Here is a 21,040-nt window from a genome sequence, read left to right as displayed (position 1 = left end):
CTCACCATGGTCGTGCCGTCCGGCCATCCCACTGACGTTGCGGACACTAAAACGACCGTGTCGGTAGCTGCTTCGGTCGCACGACTGCTCTTCTGCGCCACCTGCGTGGTCGGGGAGCGGTGGGTGTGAATCCAGAATTTTAAAGGTCGCGGGTGGTCGTTAGGCAGGTCGTAAAAGTCAGTGTGTGACTATAGCTTTAGTTACTGGGGGACAAAGATCTTATTAGCCTATTGGCGCCTACGAGAGAGAGAGAGAGAGAGAGAGAGAGAGAGAGAGAGAGAGAGAGAGAGAGAGAGAGAGAGAGAGAGAGAGAGAGAGAGAGAGAGAGAGAGAGAGAGAGAGATTCATTCACACATAATTCACACACGTATTCATTCAAACATACATATATAGACATACATAGGACATACATAGGAGCAGTTTTTAGCGGGCTTTTTTGTTTTCATTTAGTTTTGTCCTTCAGGTGCTTCCTTTACTGTAAAAAAATACATACATACACACATACATACGTACACATACATATTTTCACACAGGCAGACATACATACAGACAGACAGGTTAGCTAATAATATCTTCTCCCATTACACTTTTTCCCTCATATATTACCTTCCCATCTACATGACGAAGTAAATGTTTTCAAGTGAGAAGGAGGAGGTACGAGTAAGCTAAACTTGGGACGCCTTAAAAGACCCCCAGAAAGTCGGGATGATGAAACAAGGGGTAGGCAGGGCGAGGCAGGGCTTAATGACGTAGCGGTATTAGGTTGGAGAAGGTAGAAAACATGTGGGAGGAGATGATGAGGTAGAGGGAGGGAGGGATAGGTAGGTGAAGTAGGGTAAAGGACACTGTAGGAGAGAAAACAGGTATTGATGGGGTAGATAAGGAGGTAGGGTATAGAAGAGGCAAATGAAGTGATATGGGCTGGGATGATATAAGAAAGGGATGGGTAATGGGTATAGTGGTGGACAAGGTATATGTTGGGGAAATGTAAGGGGAACAAGGGTGGGAAGGAAAAGTCATGGGTAGCGATGCAGAGACTGGGAAGGGAAGGGAGGATAGGCAGGTAGGGACAGGTATAGGTTACATGGAAGAAATAAGTAGAGGCAAGGGAGGAAATGTGGGGTAAAGGAAAGGGAGAAAAGGCAGACAGGGAGCAGATACAGTTTGTGATGATGAGGTAGAGAGCTGCAGGGTCGGAGGACGGGTGACAGGAGGTAGATGCAGGTATAGGCCTAAGGGACAGGAGTGGGCGAGATGGGGTTTGATCCATTATTCACGGCCAGCTTATGAAGTTAGCCAGCCTTTTAATTAGACACCAAGTTATTCACCTTCTAATTAACTCATCAACCCGCCTGTGCTCTTTGTATTTAGTCTATAGAGTTGTGTGTGTGTGTGTGTGTGTGTGTGTGTGTGTGTGTTGAGTGTGCACATCACTCGTCACCTCCAACATTAATTAAGAGTTTACAGGTATTAGTTAATTGGACACCTGTAACTTACACACACACACACACACACACACACACACACACACACACACACACACACACACACACACAGAAATTTGCCCGGCGCACAACTGTATTTCCCGGCAAACATGTAGAATATTTACAAAGTCCGGCGAGCTTGTGTACGCGGGACGCCAGAGCGACAGTTCGACGTGAGTGCCTTCTGCCGGCTATTGATATTATGGTGGTGGCGGTGGTGTAAGGGACGGGGGTGCTACTCATCCTCTGGCCACTACTAATTGATCTTTTTTAGTGTGATGGCACTTGTCTACCTCGGCCCAACTAAACGTTTACATGGACACAGAACTCCTGAGGCATAAAGAAAAAGAAATATTTTCACCTGTCCACCTCGGCCCAAGTAAGCTGCTAAGTATATGCGTTTGCCTGGAGACTGGAACCTAGAGGTGAAAAAACAAACATTAAAATATTAGTTTCACTTGTCTATCTCGGCCCATATGAAGCGTTGGCATCGACACGTGAAACTTAAGGCACAAAGAAAAAAATAATTAGTTGCTCCTGTCCACCTCTGCCTTTCTAGATTACGATATATGATAAGATAATGTTTTCGTCCAGACTGGAAGGTAGAGGCACGAAGCGAAGACTAATGGGAACGTTTAGACTATGTGGAATTATACTTTTACTACTTTTACTGATGATGATAATGATGCTGATGCTGCTGATGGTTATTTTATTATTATTATTATTATTATTATTATTATTATTATTATTATTATTATTATTATTATTATTATTATTATTATTATTATTATTATTATTATTATTACTACTACTACTACTACTACTACTACTACTACTACTACTACTTTTAAGTATTAGTTCGAGTGAAATACGCGTGATTACTTGTTACCTGGATGTAGGGAAGTAGATGGGTAGGAAGGTAGATGATGGTTATTTATCATCATCATTATTATTACTACTATTATTACTATTATTATTATTATTATTATTATTATTATTATTATTATTATTATTATTATTATTATTATTATTATTATAATCATCATTATTACTACTACTACTACTACTACTTACTACTACTACTACTACATTACTACTACTACTACTACTACTACTACTACTACTACTACTACTACTTTTACTACTACTACTACTACTACTACTACTACTACTACTACTACTACTACAACTTTTAAGTATTAGTTTGAGTGTGAAACACGTGATTACTTTTTACCTGGATGTAGGGAGGTAGATGGGAAGAAGGTGCAGAATAGGAGGTATGAGGAGGGAGGAGAAGAGTAGAGAGAGGAGGAAGGAGAAAGGAAAAGCGAAACTGGAGAAGAGGATAGGTTGATAGGTAGCAGGTTTGTGGCAGTGGGCAGGTAGGTAGGTGGCAAGCAGGTATCCAAGCAGACATTTGGGTAGGCAGGCAGGTGTGCAAGTAGGTAGATAGGTAGAGGGATAGGATAGGCAGACACGTATGCAGTACCAAGTAGATGTGAATACCAATGGTTCTCTTTTCATACCTCTTGAGTAACCTTGTATGACCTGAATTCATCTTCTCTCACTTCGCCTCACCTCATCTCACATTAGCACACCCCGCCTATCCTAACCTAGCCTGACCTGACCTGACCTGACCACACCAAATATGACCTTACCTGGTCTAATCTAGCCTAACCTCACTTTGGCTCACCCTACACGATTACTTAACCTAACCTAACCTGACCTAACCTGACCTAACCTGACCTGACCTGACCTTACCTAACCTAACCTAACCTAACCTAACCTAACCTGACCTGACCTGACCTAACCTTACCTAACCTGACCTAACCTAACCTAACCTAACCTAACCTAACCTAACCTGACCTGACCTGACCTAACCTAACCTAACCCAACCGAATCTAACCTAACCCTAACATAACCCAACCCAATCTAACCTGACTTAAGCTAACCTAACCCTAACATAACCCAACCCAACCTAACCCAACCGAATCTAACCTAACCCTAACATAACTCAACCCAATCTAACCTAACTTAATCTAACCTAACCGTAACTTAACCCAATCTAACCTACCTTAATCTAACCTAACCCAACCCGTACCTCCCCGCCTTCAGGGTCCCGCAGTGTGTCCAGTCAGTTCCTGGTGGGCTCCGGACTGCTGGTGAGTCCCGTGCTGCAGTCCGTCGGGGAGCAGGACAGTGTGGACGCCAACCTGCACTTCCCGCCCGGCCGGTGGTGAGTGTGTATGTGTGTGTGTGTGTGTGTGTGTGTTATTACTCTTTTGTCTATATGTTAACTCAGATTGTATTTTTTTATAGTAGACTAAAAATAAGAGAGAGAGAGAGAGAGAGAGAGAGAGAGAGAGAGAGAGAGAGAGAGATGTCCCTTTATAATTCCCTTCATAGGAAAACTTTCTCCTAAATGTTGCACAAGTAAGAAGACGAGGAGGAAGAGGAGAAGGAGAAGGAGGAAGTAGATGTGACATTTAGACGGTGAATATAGGTTTTCCGGGAAGCCAGAATGTGAGGGGAAGGGAGGAGGGAGCGAAATAAGAAAGGAAAAGAAAGGTAGGTGATAAGCAGGAGGAGGTGATGATGGAGGGGGTGGGGAGGGAGGTACAGGTTGCCGCGGTCGGTATTGTGTTCTCCAATTGAAGGCTTCCATCGGGCGGCCTCGGCGGGATGGAAATTAACTTACTAATGGGGAAAAATGTCATACGTACTAGTGGGTGCCGAGGGAGTTGGAGGAAGATTTCAATTATAGATGTTATGGTTAGGGAAGTTAAGAAGAGGGAAATCTTGAAAGAGGAGGAGGAGGCGGAGACAAATGAGGTGGATGGAGGAGGAGGAGCAGGAGGAGGAGGTGGAGGAGGAAGAGGAGGATGGTAAAAAAGATGGAGTAAGATGATAAAGAAGAACAAGTACAATAACAAATATAAGAATATGTACTACAAGATAGAGTATATATAGAAATAAAAAGGAAAAGGAAGATCAGAAGTAGGAGGAAGAAGGAAAGGAAAAAGGAAGATGAAAAAAGAATAATAACTAGAACAAAGAAAAAATATACAAAAATAAGAGGAGGAGGAGGAGGAGAGGAGGAGGAGGAGGATAAAGGTACAAAAAACGGGAGTAGAAGTAGGAGGAAGAAGGAAAAGTAGCGAGGAAGTTGAAAAATGACAATAACAAGAACAAGAAAAAATGCAAGAATAAGAGGAGGAGGAGGAGGAGGAGGGGATGTTCAAAGCTTTTGGTATGAAGAGGGCAGCACCATACTTATCGTTCCTGCTGCCTGTGGTGAGCGCCTTGACCTCAGACAGAAGGGCCGATGAGTACAGTGCTGCCCTCTACATAATGCTGCTTTGACAGTCACCATTAGAGAATTAGAATTGTTATGACGTACTGTTCAGAGTTGGGGAAAAGTTTTAATGGTTGACTGGGTGGAAAAAGGGTTTCTTGAAGAATTCGAAATTAGAACATTTACCAGAGCAGGATTGATCACGTCAGATAGAAAACCAGCTGGGGATACGAAATTGGGACCTCAGCTAGAGTAGGATGGAGCATATTGACACAAGTAGATGGATTTACGAAATTAGAACCTTTGCCAGAGCAGGATGGAGTACACAAACATCGGACAGAGAACCAGGTGGAAAGACGAAATCAGAACCTTTGCCAGAGCAGGATGGAGTCCACTAACTAATATGATGGATAACCAGTTGGAGACATAAAAGTAAAACCTTTGCCGGAGTACGATGTTGTACACTGGTATCAGACAAGAGAACCTGTTGTAGAGACGAAAGTAGAACATTTGCCAGGTCAGGATGAAGTATAGTAATATTAGACAGTGAGCCAGGTGGAGAGACGAAATTGGAACATTTGCCGGGGCAGGATGGAGTACACTAACAGACCTAAGAAGGGTGACCGCTCCAGTCACTCAAATTACCGTCTTATAGCTTTACTTTCCTGTCTCTCTAAAGTTTTTGAATCAACCCTTAACCAGAAGATTCATAATCATCTACCCATTTCTTACCTTCTATCTGATCGTCAGTATGGGTTTGGCAAGTGGTGTTCTACTGGTTATCTTGACTTTCCTAACTGACTTTTTGTCATCCTCTCGCAGCCGTTTCAGTGAAACTTTCACTGTTGCGCTAGACATTCCGGAAAGATTTCGAAGGGTCTGGCACAAATCTGCTTTCTAAACTCGGTTTCTCTGTACTTTCATCTCCGGTTTCCTTTCCGGCCGTCCTATTTCTGCTGTGGTAGACGGTCACTGTTCTACCCCTATAAACCTATCAACTGTGGTGTTCCACGGGGCTCTGTCCTATCTCCCACTCTCTTTCTGTTGTTCATTGATGATCTTCTTTCAATAACAAACTGTCCTATCCATTTCTATGCTGATGACTCTTTACATTATTCAACATCAGGTAACAGAAGACCCTCCCCACAGGAATTACGTGATTCCAGGCTGGAGGCTGCAGAACGCTTGACCTCAGACCTTTCTTTTATTTCCGATTGGGCAAAGGAAACCTGGTGTCCTTTAATGCCTCAAAAACTCAGTATCTCTGCCTTCCAACTCGACACAATCCTCCAACACCTATCCCCTAATCTTCGACAACACTCAGCTGTCACCTTCTTCTACACTTAAACACCCTCGGTCTATCCTTAACTCAAAATCTTAACTGGAAACTTCACATCTCTTCTCTCGTTAAATCAGCTTCTTCGAGGTTGGGTGTTCTGTATCGTCTCCACCAGTTCTTCTCCCCCACACAGATTCTTTCCATATATACAGGGGCCTTGTCCGCCCTCGTATGGAGTATGCATCTCACGTGTGAGGGGTCTTCACACACACAGCGTTACTAGACAGAGTGGAATCAAAGGCTCTTCGTCTCATCAACTCTCCTCCTATATAGCAGTTTTCTGTCTCTTAAATTCCGCCGCAGAGTTGCATCTCTTTCTATCTTCTATCGATATTTTTATGCTGACTGCTCATCTGAACTTGCTAACTACATGCCTTCCCACTTTCCGCGGCCCCGCTGCATTCGACTTCCTACTCTAGGTCATCCCTATACTGTCCAAACCCCTTATGCAAGAGTTAACCAGCAGTTTGGGGAGGCGGTGGCTGAGTGGTAGCGTGCCGGCGTCGCGTTCGGGAGATCCAGGAGGGACGTCGGTTCGAATCCTGGCCGGTACACAGCTGGGATTTTTCAGTCACCGCCGAGTGGCCTAAGACTACCCACATGCTGCCCTGAAGACCACTATCAACCCGGACTCTAGATAACCTCTCCAAGGAGAGGCTCAAAGATGAGCTCCGGGGGGCAGTATGAGCCAATGCAAGATGGCGCCACTATAAACACTCGCCTGCGCTACAACGGGCTGGGCCGACCATAAGGCCGCAATAGTGAGGAAGCCTTGCGGCGCAATAGGCTGCGATTTAAAAAAAAAAAAAAAAAAAAAAACCCTTCATTCTTTCATCCCCTTCACTGGTAAATTCTGGAACAGCCTTGTTCCATCTGTATTTCCTCCTGCCTATGACCTGACCTCTTTCAAGAGGAGAGTATCAAACACCTCTCCACCTGAAATTGTCCTCTTTTGGCCACTCTTTATTTTTATATTTTTTAGGAGTAGCGTTTAGCGGGCTTTTTTCCCTCCACTTTAATTTTATGCCCTTGAGCTGCTTCCTTTCCTGTAAAAAAACAAAACAAAAAAACAGAACCAGATGGAGAAGCGAAATTAGAACATTTGCCTGAGCAGGATGGAGTACACTAACATCAGACAGTGAACCAGCTGGAGATACGAAATTTGGACTTTTGTTGGAGCAGGATGAAGTACACTTTTTTTTTTTTTGTAACAGACAGAATCAGATGGAGAGACGAAATTAGAACATTTACTGGAGCAGGATAGGGTATAATTATATCAACAGAAAGAGGCGGAAAGCGTTGGGAAAAGCTGCCGTAGACCCATAAATATCTGATGATGATGATGATGGTTTTGGGTTTTGTACGGACCCTTTGCCCTCGAAAAAGCGCATGGTCGAGTTGGCAGTGAAAATTTAGTGCCGCGCGCGTTGTGTTGCATGTTTCCTTTTTCATCAGGAATCAACCAGCCGGCCAGGCAAGTCAACACCGCTAACCCAATTAACACAACTAGGCCTCGTGTGTGTGTGTGTGTGTGTGTGTGTGTGTGTGTGTGTGTTAACGTCTCAGGTCGACGGTTAGATCAGCGGTGGCTCATAAGAATCGAAGGCTAAGTAATCATCCACATTCTAACAGCTTATTCTTAGGCTCTTTAGCTTGTATTTGTGTTTATATTAGTTGTAGCTTCAGCTCAAGTGTGCATAGGAGCATACGTCAATTGTTGGTATGTTGTAATATTTTTATCCTTAGTAATAACGAAAATAAACAAAAACAGACAGGGGGCGAATTTTTTTGTTTTCAGTAACATACTATAGAGTTTGTAATAACTTATTTTTCGATGTTGTAAAATTCAGTACAACACAGTGTATATATAACCTTAGTCCCTGGATTTGTAGAGATTATTTTGATAACTAATGATATGAGCTTTGGTATCGGGGTGTTGTTTAAGCAGACGATTAGATTAGTTTCAAAACTGTAAACTTCCTCGATTACGGCTGTCGCTTACTAGTGATAGCAGTAATAGGGACAACATAAAAGCAATTGGTGATAACTAGATCATTAATGAGAATAATTTTCATAATAAGAGAGAGCTAAAAGTAACACATAAGTAGTATTAGCAGCCTCATAATAGGACCCATGTCTGAGTCCAAGGTCGAGTGGGTTAGAAGTTCAAGCCTCGAAAGTGACATGCCGAAGCGAGGCAGTTCGAACCCCGGTGCCGCCTCGTGACGACACGAAGGGCATGCGATCCCACCACCTCAAAAACGGCGACTCATCATGAACTTGTGCTAGAGTTATTAGGACTAAGGAGGATATAAATTCCTTGTTGAAACGTCGGGAATGTGCTAGACGAATAGGTTCGTTTTCATTCATACCCCATAAAGTAGAATTAGTAGATAGCTCTGCAGGAGTCGGTGCGAATGACTCTGTGGGCAATTAAATAGAATTACTCAGACTTTAACAACACGAGTCAGGTTATTGGTCCCGAGGCAGGTGTGTGTGTGTGTGTGTGTGTGTGTGTGTGTGTGTGTGTGTGTGTGTGTGTGTGTGTGTGCAGGTCGAAAACAGGTAATTGATCTAGGGAACAGTGTGTGTGTGTGTGTGTGTGTGTGTGTGTGTGTGTGTCGTTGTCTTCCTCTTTATTCCTGTTTAACAGGCTCAGAAGATTCTCTTCCTCTTCCTTCTTTGTCTCACTTTCCTTATTCACACATTACTCCTCCTCCTCTTCTTCCATTTTCTTCTTAACTTTTTTTATATTTTAACTCTCCGACCTCCCGCAGGTCTCTGTCTCCCTTTCTTTCTTTCATTTTTCTTTTTAATATGATTTTCTTTACTTTTCCATTTATTAATCTTTAATGTTCTTGCTTTCATTCTTTTCATTCCTACTTATACGTTATCTTTTTAATTCTTTTAATTTTCTATTTTTTGTTTGATTTTTCTTTTCTTCTATCTCTCTCACTCCCTCACCCCTCCAACCCCCACACCACCCACTTACCCCCCTCCCCCCACACACGCACGCTCCCCTTCCCTAGACGCACGTGCCCCCCGCACATACGCAAGTCCCCCCCACAAACACACTCCCCCTTCTCCCCCCCCGTCACACACACATTAAAAACCTCTGAAGGAGACCAAAGTTATATTCCTGCGTTCCCTTGTGTAATGATGACGATGATGATGATGAAGGTGATGAAGATGCTCATAATGACCCCCTTGGAGGCCCATTACCACATAACACAGAACACACCTCTATTTCTTTCTCTCCACTAGACGTGGCGCACCATTAGACGCGAAGAAAATGGGAGGCGAGATAAAAGAACTAAGTGAGATGAGATGCTGAGGACGTAATTAAATTTCTTTCTCCCTATTTTCTGTCGCCCTTCCACACTCCTTCCTTTGGCCCTTTCTTTCTCTCTCTCTCTCGCTCTCTCTCTCTCTTTCTGTGTGTGTGTGTTTGCTAGTCCATCACTGTCTTTGTCTCCGTCTCTTTATCCGTATGTCTGTGTTTTCTGTCTGTCTATCCGTCTCTCTCTCTCTCTCTCTCTCTCTCTCTCTCTAACTTGTACCAGATCACGGAAATTGAAAAAGGAAAATTTAATATGAAAATTTTTATAAAGAGGTGAACAGGATGCTGGGAGAGGAGAGGCGGAAAAGAAGGCAAAGAAGAGGAGGAGGAGGAGAAGGAAAGGTAGAAGAGAGGGAACGATTGAGATGAAGGGAGAGAGAGAGAGAGAGAGAGAGAGAGAGAGAGAGAGAGAGAGAGAGAGAGAGAGAGAGAGAGAGAGAGAGAGACACTAATCAGAACGGACAGAGTAAAAGTTTAGAGTCATCAATCGTGACAATATTGGCAGTACACACAGACAGACAGACAGACAGACAGACAGACAAATAGACAGACAGACAGACAGACAGACAGACAAAGAGACAAACAGGCAGACAGACAGACAGACAGACAGACAGACAGACAGACAAAGAGACAAACAGACAGACAGACAGACAGACAGACAGACAGACAAAGAGACAAACAGACAGACAGACAGACAGACAAAGAAACAGACAGACAGACAGACAGACAAAGAGACAAACAGGCAGACAGACAGACAGATGGACAGAGAGACAGACAAAGAGACAAACAGGCAGACAGACAGACAGATGGACAGACAGACAAACAGAGACAGACAGACAGACAGACAGACACACAGACAGACAGACAGGGAGCCGAGACTAATCCAATCACACAGGAGATTAGGATAATTTGCATACAATTACAAAGAGAAAAAAATAAAACAAAATACAAAATTACGAGAGATTAACACGTAAGACAGACGAATAAATATAGTGGAGAGAGAGAGAGAGAGAGAGAGAGAGAGAGAGAGAGAGAGAGAGAGAGAGAGAGAGAGAGAGAGAGAGAGAGAGAGAGAGAGAGAGAGAGAGAGAGAGAGAGAGAGAGAGAGAGAGAGAGAGAGATAAAGGAAGACAAGCGAAAAGGAAAAAAAATAGAACTGAGATAAGTAGAAAGGGAGAGAGAAAGAAAGAGAGGTAAAGAGAGAAAGTAATAGAGGAGGGGAGGGAAAGAGGGAATTTAATGAGATATGACGAGCAGGACGGTGTGAACTCCAAGCAAATATTGATCCCCTCTGTGTCGCTAATGGCTCCCCTGACGGATGGATTGATGAATGGATTGAAGCGAGGAAGGAGAGGGGAGGGGGGTAAAGAGGTAGAAGACTGAGGAATGGTTGATGGTATACTAAATGGTTGAGAGGACGGTATGGAGTCAGGTTGCGGCTGTAGACTTGGTTAACTCCTCTTGAAGTGACTGTGGTTCGTTGCTAGGTTGGGTCGAGGGTTATAATGAACGTCTCCGCAGGTGTTGGGTCTTGCCGGTGCTCCGCTGCTTGTTGTTACCTGCTATTTGGTGTTTTCATGTTTCCTCCTCCTCCTCCTCCTCCTCCTCCTCCTACTGATTAACTTCCCCTCCTCCTCCTAATGCCCTTCTCGACCATTTATTCTTTGCCTCTCCTCATCCTCCGCCTCTTCCTTCTCCTTATTCTCTTCCCTCCTCCTCCTTATTCCCTTCTCCACCATTTATTCTTTTCCCTCCTCCTCCTCCTCCTCTCCTCCTTCCTCTCCTTATTCTCTTCTTCCTTCTCCTTCTCCTCCTCCTCCTCCTCCTCCTCCTTTTCCTTCTTTTCTTTTTCCTTTCCTGAAACCAATTAACGGCTTACAACCTGTTGCCTGAGAAGAAAAGAATGAGAGAGAGAGAGAGAGAGAGAGAGAGAGAGAGAGAGAGAGAGAGAGAGAGAGAGAGAGAGAGAGAGAGAGAGAGAGAGAATTGCAGGTATTGGCGGAGCGAAGGAAAGGCGATACAGACGAGGAAACATGGAAAAGAACTTTCCTCTTAGGTGAGACAATTAAGAAGAGGAGGAAGAAGAAGAAGAGTAGGAGGAGGAGGAGGAGGAGGAGGAGGAGGAGGAAAAATACGAAGGAGAAAAGCGAAAGAAAAGAAGAAAAATGATAGAGTAAAATGAAAAAGAAAACGAGGAGGAGGGCGAAAGGCAGGAAGTTAGACGAGGAGGAGGAGGAGGAGGAGGAGGAGGAGGAGGAAGAGGAGGTGGTGGAGGAGGCGTAGGAGGAGGAAGAGGAGTTTGAAAGTAAAAAATAAGAAAATGGAAAGAGAAAGGTGAGCAAAATGAAAGAAAAAAAATAAGGAGAAAACTCGAATTAATGAAGAAGGAAAATAAAAAAAAGAGGTGTTTAAGAGAGAGAGAGAGAGAGAGAGAGAGAGAGAGAGAGAGAGAGAGAGAATGGTTGCATAATTAATATCGTTGCTTGCATAATTGTTCCATTTTCCATTCTAAGTTGCATTATCGGTAAATCCTCTCGCTTCTCTTTTATTAAATTTTGTCACCTTTCGCGCGCTCCCTCTCTTTCATCTTGTTATTTCCTCTGCTCCTCCTTTCGCTTTATTCTTCTCTCTTTTGATTTCGTTCTTTTTCTCTTTTTCGTTTGTTCTTTCTCCCACTTTTCTTTCTTCCGTTCTTTTCTCTTACGTTTTTGTCTCGTCCTTTCTTCCGTTCTTTCCTCATTTCCTTCTGTTTCTGTCTTTCCTTTCTTTCATTCATTCATTCATTCTTTTCTTTCTTCTTACCTTTCTTTTTTGTTGTTGCTTCCTCTTCATAATACTGCAGTTGTAGATTAATTATTATTATTATTATTATTATTATTATTATTATTATTATTATTATTATTATTATTATTATTATTATTATTATTATTATTATTATTTTATTTTTATTACTTTTATCACTATTATTGCTATTATCTATTATTGCTGTATTGTGTTATCTCTCCTGTGTGGGTGTGCTTCCGTTCTCTCTCTATCTCTCTCTCTCTCTCTTGTGTGTCTCTTTATTTTCGTTTTGCCGAGTCCGTTTCTTTTCCATCTGATATTGATACTTTTTCCCTGGCCTCTTTCACGGGGTGACAGGCAGACACAGACAGACAAAAGACAGACAGACAGACTTGGAGGTTAGTCCCCGACTTATAAACACACAAACAGGCAGACAGACAGAAACAGATAAACAGACAGATACAGAAACTTAAATATACATAAAAACAGACAGACAGATAGACAAAAAGAAATAAACAAATTATCAAACACGCACAAACACAGGCGTCGGCGTTATCGGGTCAAAAAACATGTCAGGATATTTAGTTTTTCGCTTGATTAATCTTTTCAATAAATAACTTGCGCCTGCCCTATCCAATTAAGACTCTCTCTCTCCTCATTACCTGTGAAATTGGCGCTTCAGCTGATCCAAATCAATACTGGTAAATTCCGCATCTTTTAACGTGTAATGTGACCCTTAAGTACGTGTTTATCTGCTCAATTTTGTGTTCTACTTGTCTGCTTCTTCCTCAGGTATTTAAAGGTGAGGCAGGTAGGGTTGAGAGGGTACAGGTGGGAAGAGGTGATGCAGTTTTTTTTAAGTTGGATTTGTAGAAGCAGTAATTTGAGTACTTGTTCTAATGCTAAACACAGGTAAACACAGGTAAAGGTAGAGATGAGGGTATAGATAATAGATGTTTCATGTCGCTTGCATTGTGTTCTCTGGGTGTATTTAACCTGTTGAAGTGTGTCTGTCTTACTTGTCTGTTTGCTCAGGTGTTAGGTAGGTGATGGAGTTGAGCATAGGTAAGGAGGTCAGGGCAGATAGGTTAGAGGTATGTCGTGGAGAGTGTCATGTGCTCCGTGAGTGTGTGTTAGCCTGTTTAAGTGTTTATGTTGTGCCTGTTGTGTTGTCCAGGTGTTTTGGGTATGAAGGTGGTGTAGGGGATATAGGTGTGGTAGGTAAGGTCAAGTAAGAGGCGATAGGCAAAAGGCGTGTCGAGAAGCGTGGTATGTGTCCCTTGAGAGTGTGTTTACCTTTTTATCTGTGTGTTATACCTGTCAGTTCCTCTGGTGTGGCTAAGGTAGATTGGGCCAGGCGAGGGGGAATAGGTGAAGGTGTGTCTGAGTGTGTGTTTACCTGTAAGTTTAAGTGTGCCTTCTGCCTGTCAATTCCTCAGGTAAAGGGAAGGTCAGGTGAAAAGGTAAAGAGGTGAAAGGTGTGTCTGAGTATGTGTTTACCCATTCAAGTGTGCCCCCTTCCTGCCATTTCCTCGTGAATGGAAGGCAGGTAAGGCCAGGTGTAGGGGTGGGTAGGTGAAGGCGTGTCGTGGAGCGCGTAATGTGCCTTTAGTGTGCCTGTGTTTCCGCCTGGCAGTACAGAGGCTCCGCTCATTTAAGGCGAGTAAAGCGACCCAGTCCGAACATTACCTGCCGGCTTACCGTGCGCCTTGTAACTAACACCTCGCCTGTCTCCGTCTGTCTTTCTCTCAGGCTGTCTGTTGGTCGGTCGGTCCGTCGGTCGGGCGGTCTCTATCTGTCTTGTTCTCTCTATGTCCGACGTTTCGTTTGTCTCTTTGACTTTATATCCGTCTCTCTCTTTCCGTCTTTGTGTGTCTATCTGTCTGTTAACCTTTCTGTCAAATTTCTCCTCTTTCAATATTATATTTTGTTATGTTTTTTGTTATTTTTCCATTTCTCTTTCAATACTTTCTTTATGTCAGTACCTCTTTCTGTATTTGTCTATCTATTTATCTATCTCCATTTTTTCTTTCTATCTTTCGTTCTTTTTCTCTCACTATTATTTTCCTTCTTCTCTTTTATCTTCCTCTTACTCTTATTAAAACCTTTACTCTCCTTCCTCCTGTTCTCTACTTCTCCTTCTCTTCCTTCTCCGTCCTCGTTCATTATACATCTTTCAATTCACTCTTTTCACTTTTTCTCTCACTATTAGTTTCATTCATCTCTTTTTTCTTCCTCTTACCCTTATTAAAACTTTACTCTCTTCCTCCTGTTCTCTTCCTCTGCCTTCTCTTCCTTCCTGTCCTCGTTCATTATGCATCTTTCAATTCACTCTCTTCACAATGAGGACAATATGACTCTTTACATTAGCCTGAGATTATTATTTTCCCCTGTCGTTGTCTAAGCATGTGTCAGCTCGTTTTAATTATGACATAAATAATGAATACGCACCCACGGACCTTCACCTTCCCACCTGTGCCGCTTTGTCTTCCTGCGCCACGCCAAGTATACAACTTTTACCTTTCTTTACACGCTAGGTATAACTTTTCTCTCTTCCTCTCTATGCCAGGTGTGTCTTTCATGCCAGGTGTAACTTGTATCTTTTCATCCTCTATACCAGGTGCAACGTTCCTGTCTCTTTCTCTCTCTTCCAGGTACAGCTTCTCTCCTTCACTCTCTTCCTTCTATGCCAGTTACAGTTTCTATCTTCCTCAGTTCTCTCTATGTCAATTACATATAAGTTTTTCCCTCGCTTTCCTTTATGTCAGGTACAAATTTTCTCTCTTTTCCTTTTCTCTGTCAGGTACAGAGAGAGAGTCATTCTGTTCTCTCTTTTTATTCATGCTAGGTACAGTATCTCTCTCTCTCTCTCTCTCTCTCTCTCTCTCTCTCTCTCTCTCTCTCTCTCTCTCTCTCTCTGCCAAGTTCAGATTATTCTCTCCCTTTATACCATGTACAACTTCTCTCTCTTCTCTCCATGCCTGATACAGCTTCTCTCTCCCCCTTTGCCAGGTACAACTTCTTCTCGGGTGCGACGGAGGCTGACGGAGTGAACAGCACCGACAACGTCATCCCGACACTGCTCGCCGACGTGAACGTGCACGTGCGTGGCGGGTGCAGCAGCTGCAGGAACTTGCACGTGAGTCTTTCTTTTTTCCAGCAAGGAGGCAGCTCGAAAAAAACAACAACAAAAGAAAAAAAAAAACGCGAGGCCAGAAGATTATTACCTCCCACCACCAGTAACTCACTCAGCTCTAATACTACTACTACTACTACTACTACTACTACTACTACTGCTACTTCTACTTCTACTACAGGAACATTTTTTATTTAATTATGTAATACGTTCATATATCACAATTGTGTATATACCCTGTATTACTACTATTACTACTACTACTACTACTACTACTACTACTACTACTACTACTACTACTACTACTAATACTACTACTACTACCACTACCCACTCACTCAGTACTCATTCACTACTCACTAACACTCACTTGTCCAGACTAACAAAATGCGAATCATAAAAAAAAACATATACCTTTTTTTTGTACAAGTGAGTAAAAGCAAGAGAGAAAGGGAACAGATACAGAAAAATAGAGAAGGGTGTAGATGAGCGCAGGGTACGGGAGATCAGGTGGAAACGTGGAAGAGTGAAAGGGGGAGGGTTTGGTCACAGCTGTCACTTTGCTTTAGACTAGCTGGGGCATAGGGCGTGTGTGTGCAGACGGAGGACGAGGAGGAGGTGGAGGCGGAGGTGGAGGATCAGAGAATGGAAGAGCACTGGAACGGCGTAGGGAAAGGAAGGGAGGAAGGCTGGAGGGACGTAAGAGTAGAGAGATGGAAGGAAGAGAAAGTAAGAGGCTGGAGGGATGAAGGAAGAGAGCAAAGTAAAAGGCTGGAGGGTCGAAAAAATAGAGAAATGGAAGGAAGAGATTAATAGTAAAGGCTAAAGGAGATAACGTAAGGGTAGGGAGGAGTAAGAGGAGGGTGTAGGGAAGGTGGAGAGATGAACTGTAGGAGGGAGGTAATGGAGAGCAAGTAAGGAAGGGAGTTGCATTACTGGAAGAGAGTGGAGAAGGAAAGGCAGGAAGGCAGGAGAGATGAAGCTTGGGAAAGATGAAAAGGAGTAAAGAGAAGTTAAGGAAGGTGAGGAAGGGAAAGGAGGAGGATTGGGGATGAGGAGGAGAGATGAGGAGAAAGCAAGGAAAGTAATGAAAGGGAAGGGAGGGAGTCTTGACTGACGAAGGGGAAGAGAGATGGAAGGAAGAGAAGAAAAGTAAGGGATGATGAGAGGAGGGATGAAGGGAGAGATAATAAGGGAAGGGAGGATTAAGAGGAGAGTGTGAGGATGGAGGAGAGATGAATGGTGGGAGGGAGGAATGAAGAGAAAGTAAGGGAAGGGAAGAGAGTTATGAAGAGTGGGGAAGGAAGGAAGGGAGGATAAATGAAGCTTGATAAAGATGAAAGGGAGTAAAATTAAGTGAAGGGAAGGGTTGGGGATGGAAAGGGAGGAAGGAATGAAGGATGAAGGAATAGAGAGAAGGAAGGGAAAATAATGAAAGACAGAAGTGGCAAGGAGAGAAGGAAGGGAGGAAATCAAGGGATGGAAGGAGGGATACAGTAGTTGGGGGATGGAAGGGAAGGAAGGGGATGAAGGGATGGAGAAAAGGAAGGGAAATGAAAGAGAGAAGTAGAGGGACGAAGACTGGGAGAGAAAAAAGGGAGCAATTTAAGGGAGAGGAAGGGAGAAGTACAGTAGCTTGGAGGAGGGGAAGGGAAGAAAGGGTAACTAGGTCAGTGAAAATTTATGAGGGAGGAAAGAATAGTGTCTGTCGAGAGTGGGTGGGAAGGGGAAGAAAAATGGGAGATGGTGAAGGGGAAGAAACTGTGTATAGAGCCAAGGTAAAAGGAAGGGAGGGGAAGCGGTTGGGAGAAAGAAGACAAGGAGGAAGGGAGGAGGAGGAGGGGAAAGGAAAGAAGGATGAGGATAGGGTAAGTGAGACAGGAGGAAGGATAGAAAGAGGGTGAGTGAGTAGGATTGAAAAGGGAAGAGACAAGGACAGGTGAGTGAGAGAGAAAGAGGAAAAGAGAGATAAATAAAGAAGGGTAAGTGATAGAGATGGTGAAGGGAAAGAAGAGGCGAGTGAGGGACAGAGAAGAGGGGAAAGATGAAGAGAGGGTGAGTGGGAGAGGGAGGAAAGAAAGGAACGACGAAAGTGGAGTGAAAACTGTAGAAATGGATATAAAGTAATCAGAAAGAAAAATAAATAAGACGGAAGAGAAGATAAGAAAAAAATGAAGGAAAGGGAGGATAAATGTCAAGGTTGAAAGTGTAGAGATGGAAGAACGCGGAAAAGATGAAGAACCGGAGGAATGGAGAGGAAGGGGAGGAAGGCAAACATACCCAGAAGAAGAGAATGGAGGCGATGCAGGATGCGGGAAGGCAGACTTGGAGAGAAAGAGGAAGCAAGGGAGAGGAAGTGGAGTGGTGGGAAGACGATGGTGTGTTGTTGCCTGAGGGTAAAGGGGAAGAGGGTGAGGATGATAGGCTGGGTTATCAATAAGGGATGGTAGAGGGAGGAGAGGAGTTAGGGAAGAGTGGGGAGAGAGGTGATGAGGCGGAGGGATGGAGGATAATACATTTAGTTCAAAGATTGCGTTGGGAGAGAAGAGATGTACACAGATTTACATAGATGTTCAGGCTACACAGACCCCCATGGTCCAGACTACGTGGTCTGTCCTTGAACCTGAGTGGGACTACATCAAGCAGGAGGGCAGGAGGAAGGTGCGGCGGAGTTTGTTTTTAAATGAGTCAGTCGTGTTCCACTGAACTAATGAAGGTGGGATGTTATTCCATTCTCGCGCTACAACGTTGGGGAAAATGAATTTGGTTCGGTCTTAATGTATTTGTTTTACACTTAAGCTTTGTACCATTATTTTTCGTTCGCGACTCGTCATCGATCATAAACAATTTGAATTCATTCACATTAAAAAAGCCATTGAGTATTTTGAAATATCCAGTCAGTTTTCCTCGGAGGCGATGCTTTTCAAAGCAGAAAATGTTAAGACATAACAGTCTCTCCTCGTAAGTTTCTTTTTGGGTAAGGAAGAAATCATCCTGGTTGCCTTAAGTTGAACATTTTCTAGTTGAGCAATGTCCTTCGCATGGTGGGGAGACCAAAACTGTACTGCGTTTTCTAAGGGAGGTCAGACTGAACAATTGTACGGTGGTAGGATCACATATTTATTCTTAAATGTGACGTTTCTGTTAATAAAGCTCAACATTGTTCACTTTATTTGCTAGATCAATGAATTTCTTATAGATTTTGAGGTTAGACGTTGTTTTGACAGCCAGGTCCTTAACACATTGTACGCTTATGAGTTTTACACCACACATTTCATAATCGAATTTCCTGTATACATTTCCAAGTTCAAGAACCTGACCCTCATCTATGTTCAAGGGCATCTCCCATTAATCAGACCAAGCAGAAATATCATACATCCTCTTGGACGTTTACCTGTTTTGGTCTGAGAGGACCGAGTTACCAATCTTCATGTCTTCAGCAAATATAATAATGAATTTTGAGTACAACATCGATTTCACTGATTCCAATACTGAACAGTACCGGCCCGTGAACTGAGTCTTGAAGGACACCATTAGTGATTGGTGCCCACTCTGAGGCAGCTCCATTACCCTTTGTTGCCTGTTGCTCAGCGAATGAGGGATCCATTTGTGTAATTTACCAAACGTAACCAAATCATTACTACGGACTATTCTTTTTTTACAGCAAGGAGACAAAAAGTAACAGAAGAGCCCGTCAGGCGCTGCTCAAACAAAAGCGACTAGAACAAGAGGCCAAAAGAACGGTCAATTTCGGGAGAAGAGGTGGCTTGACACTCCTCTCTTGAAAGAGGTCAAGTCATAGACAGGAGGATATACAGACAAAGGCTGTTCTAGAGTTTACCAGCGGTAGGGATAAAACAATGATGTTGATTAACTTACATAAGAGATTTGGACAGTATAGGGGTGAGTAAGAGAAACTCGAGTGCAGCGGTGCTGCGGAGGGGTAGGGATGCAGTTAGTAAGTTCAGAAGAGCAGTCAGTATGAGAATATCGGTGGAAGATAGAAAGAGATGCAACATTGCGGCGGAATTTAAGATTCGTTAAGGTTGCTTAAAAACTGAGAAGGGTCGTTATAAAAGTTCAGTAGTTTGGGCAAACGGAATTTTGTTTCGAATTCGTAATGAATCCTTAAAGTGAACGAATTTCTAGGTAACTTAGAATTTTTCTCTAATTATGCTCTCAAATAGCTAACTTACCACTGAAGTTAGACTACCGGGTCTCTAATTACGCGGTATTTTTCTGTCTCCTCTCTTGAAGATTGGTGTAACGTTAGGCATCTTCCAAGCAGTAGGGACTATGCCATTTCACAAGCACACATTAAATAGGGATGTAAGAGGACTGAGTATTTCGCTTTTTGTTTCTCTATGTATTTTTGGATATATACTACCTGGTCCTGGACTTTTGATTGTTAATCGATCGGAATGCAAAGAATCGGTATTTATTTCAAAGTCTGTCAATGCATGAATGGAATTTTCATTTATATCGTTGTCATCGCTGATCGAGGTATTTTCTGTATACCCACGCTTTGCTTGACCACCTAATTTTTTCTCTCGTCGTTTGGCTTCATGACACTATGTTATTTTCGGGCGAATTTTGAATTTCGTTTTGCCTGTGTAACACATTTTCTCCTTAAGAGAATGTTTGATTTTTTTTGTTCAACTATGGTGGACTTTTATTAGTGTTATGTCGCTCCTTGTTAATGTGGACAAATGTATTTTTTGAGGGTTAGTGGTTTTTATAGTTTTGCCACGCTTTAGCTACGTTGGAATCCTCTGATGATTGAATATGTCAGTTTTCGTGTAATTTCTACTTAATTTGCTCTTTTGAAATCAGAAACCATTATTTTATTTTCAGTCACTCTTATTTAAGGTCTTATGTCGATGCGTACTAATTTGTGATCGCAAGAACCGAGATTTTCATCTACGGCTATGCTGGGTAAATCTAACATGATGCAGTGCATTATTTTATCGAGTCGCTTCTGTAACCAGTGGAATTGGGTAATTATCCATAAAAAAATCAAACATTCTAGTGATTCCCACTCTGAACTCGAACGTGACGCCCAGTGTATGTGAGAGAGATTGTAATTTCCTAAATTCAGTGACTCAAGGATTTTATGTGTTTGTCACATAACAATATGTATTTCAGTATCATCAGCTCGTGATGGTCCCGGAGGCCTGTAGGCGACGGATATGTTAATCTCTTTTATTCCGTATTTACTCGTACGCACAAATGTTTCACATTATTTCCGCTTGGTGTTTCACCAGAAAGCTGCAATCACATTTTACTTAAATGGTGATTCCTCCACCTCTACGGCTGATGCGATCTTTGTTGAAGAGTCTAAAGCCATTCTATGTTGCCTTCTGAAATAAAATCAATATTTGACGCGTAAATTAGTTTCAGTTATAGCAATTACATCAAAATTTCATATTGAAACAAGGCATCTAAATTCTTCAATCTTATTTTTTAGGCTATGAGCATTGAAACTTTTAGAATATCTTCAAGTTCCAGTCTAGTTATGGGGTCGCGGTTTTACAATTAGGCGTCAGGATAGCCGCTGCCCAGTGGTTAGCGTTCCTAACTACGAATCTGCGGGGCTGGGTTCGAATCGTGGCCTGGGCAGTCGGCGTGAAGCACACTCAGCTGTTCATTCTATCGGGATGAT

At 42.9% G+C, this 21,040-nt stretch overlaps 1 protein-coding gene across 1 annotated transcript; it reads left to right on the top strand.

Moving 5' to 3' along the window:
• Positions 1 to 3,599: 3,599 nt before the first annotated feature.
• LOC126994774 (probable maltase-glucoamylase 2) lies at positions 3,600 to 20,742 on the top strand (the record flags this gene model as incomplete). Its single annotated transcript, XM_050854048.1, is given in 3 exon segments — positions 3,600 to 3,720; positions 15,255 to 15,381; positions 20,713 to 20,742. Coding segments are annotated over 3 exon segments (278 nt in total), but the record flags the coding sequence as incomplete, so codon positions are not given.
• Positions 20,743 to 21,040: the final 298 nt, after the last annotated feature.

The sequence above is a fragment of the Eriocheir sinensis genome, unplaced genomic scaffold (genome assembly GCF_024679095.1).
Source record: "Eriocheir sinensis breed Jianghai 21 unplaced genomic scaffold, ASM2467909v1 Scaffold870, whole genome shotgun sequence".
Taxonomy (NCBI): domain Eukaryota; kingdom Metazoa; phylum Arthropoda; class Malacostraca; order Decapoda; family Varunidae; genus Eriocheir; species Eriocheir sinensis.
The sequence above is the reverse complement of the archived record's forward strand: the minus strand, read 5'-3'. Positions and strand labels throughout refer to the sequence as shown.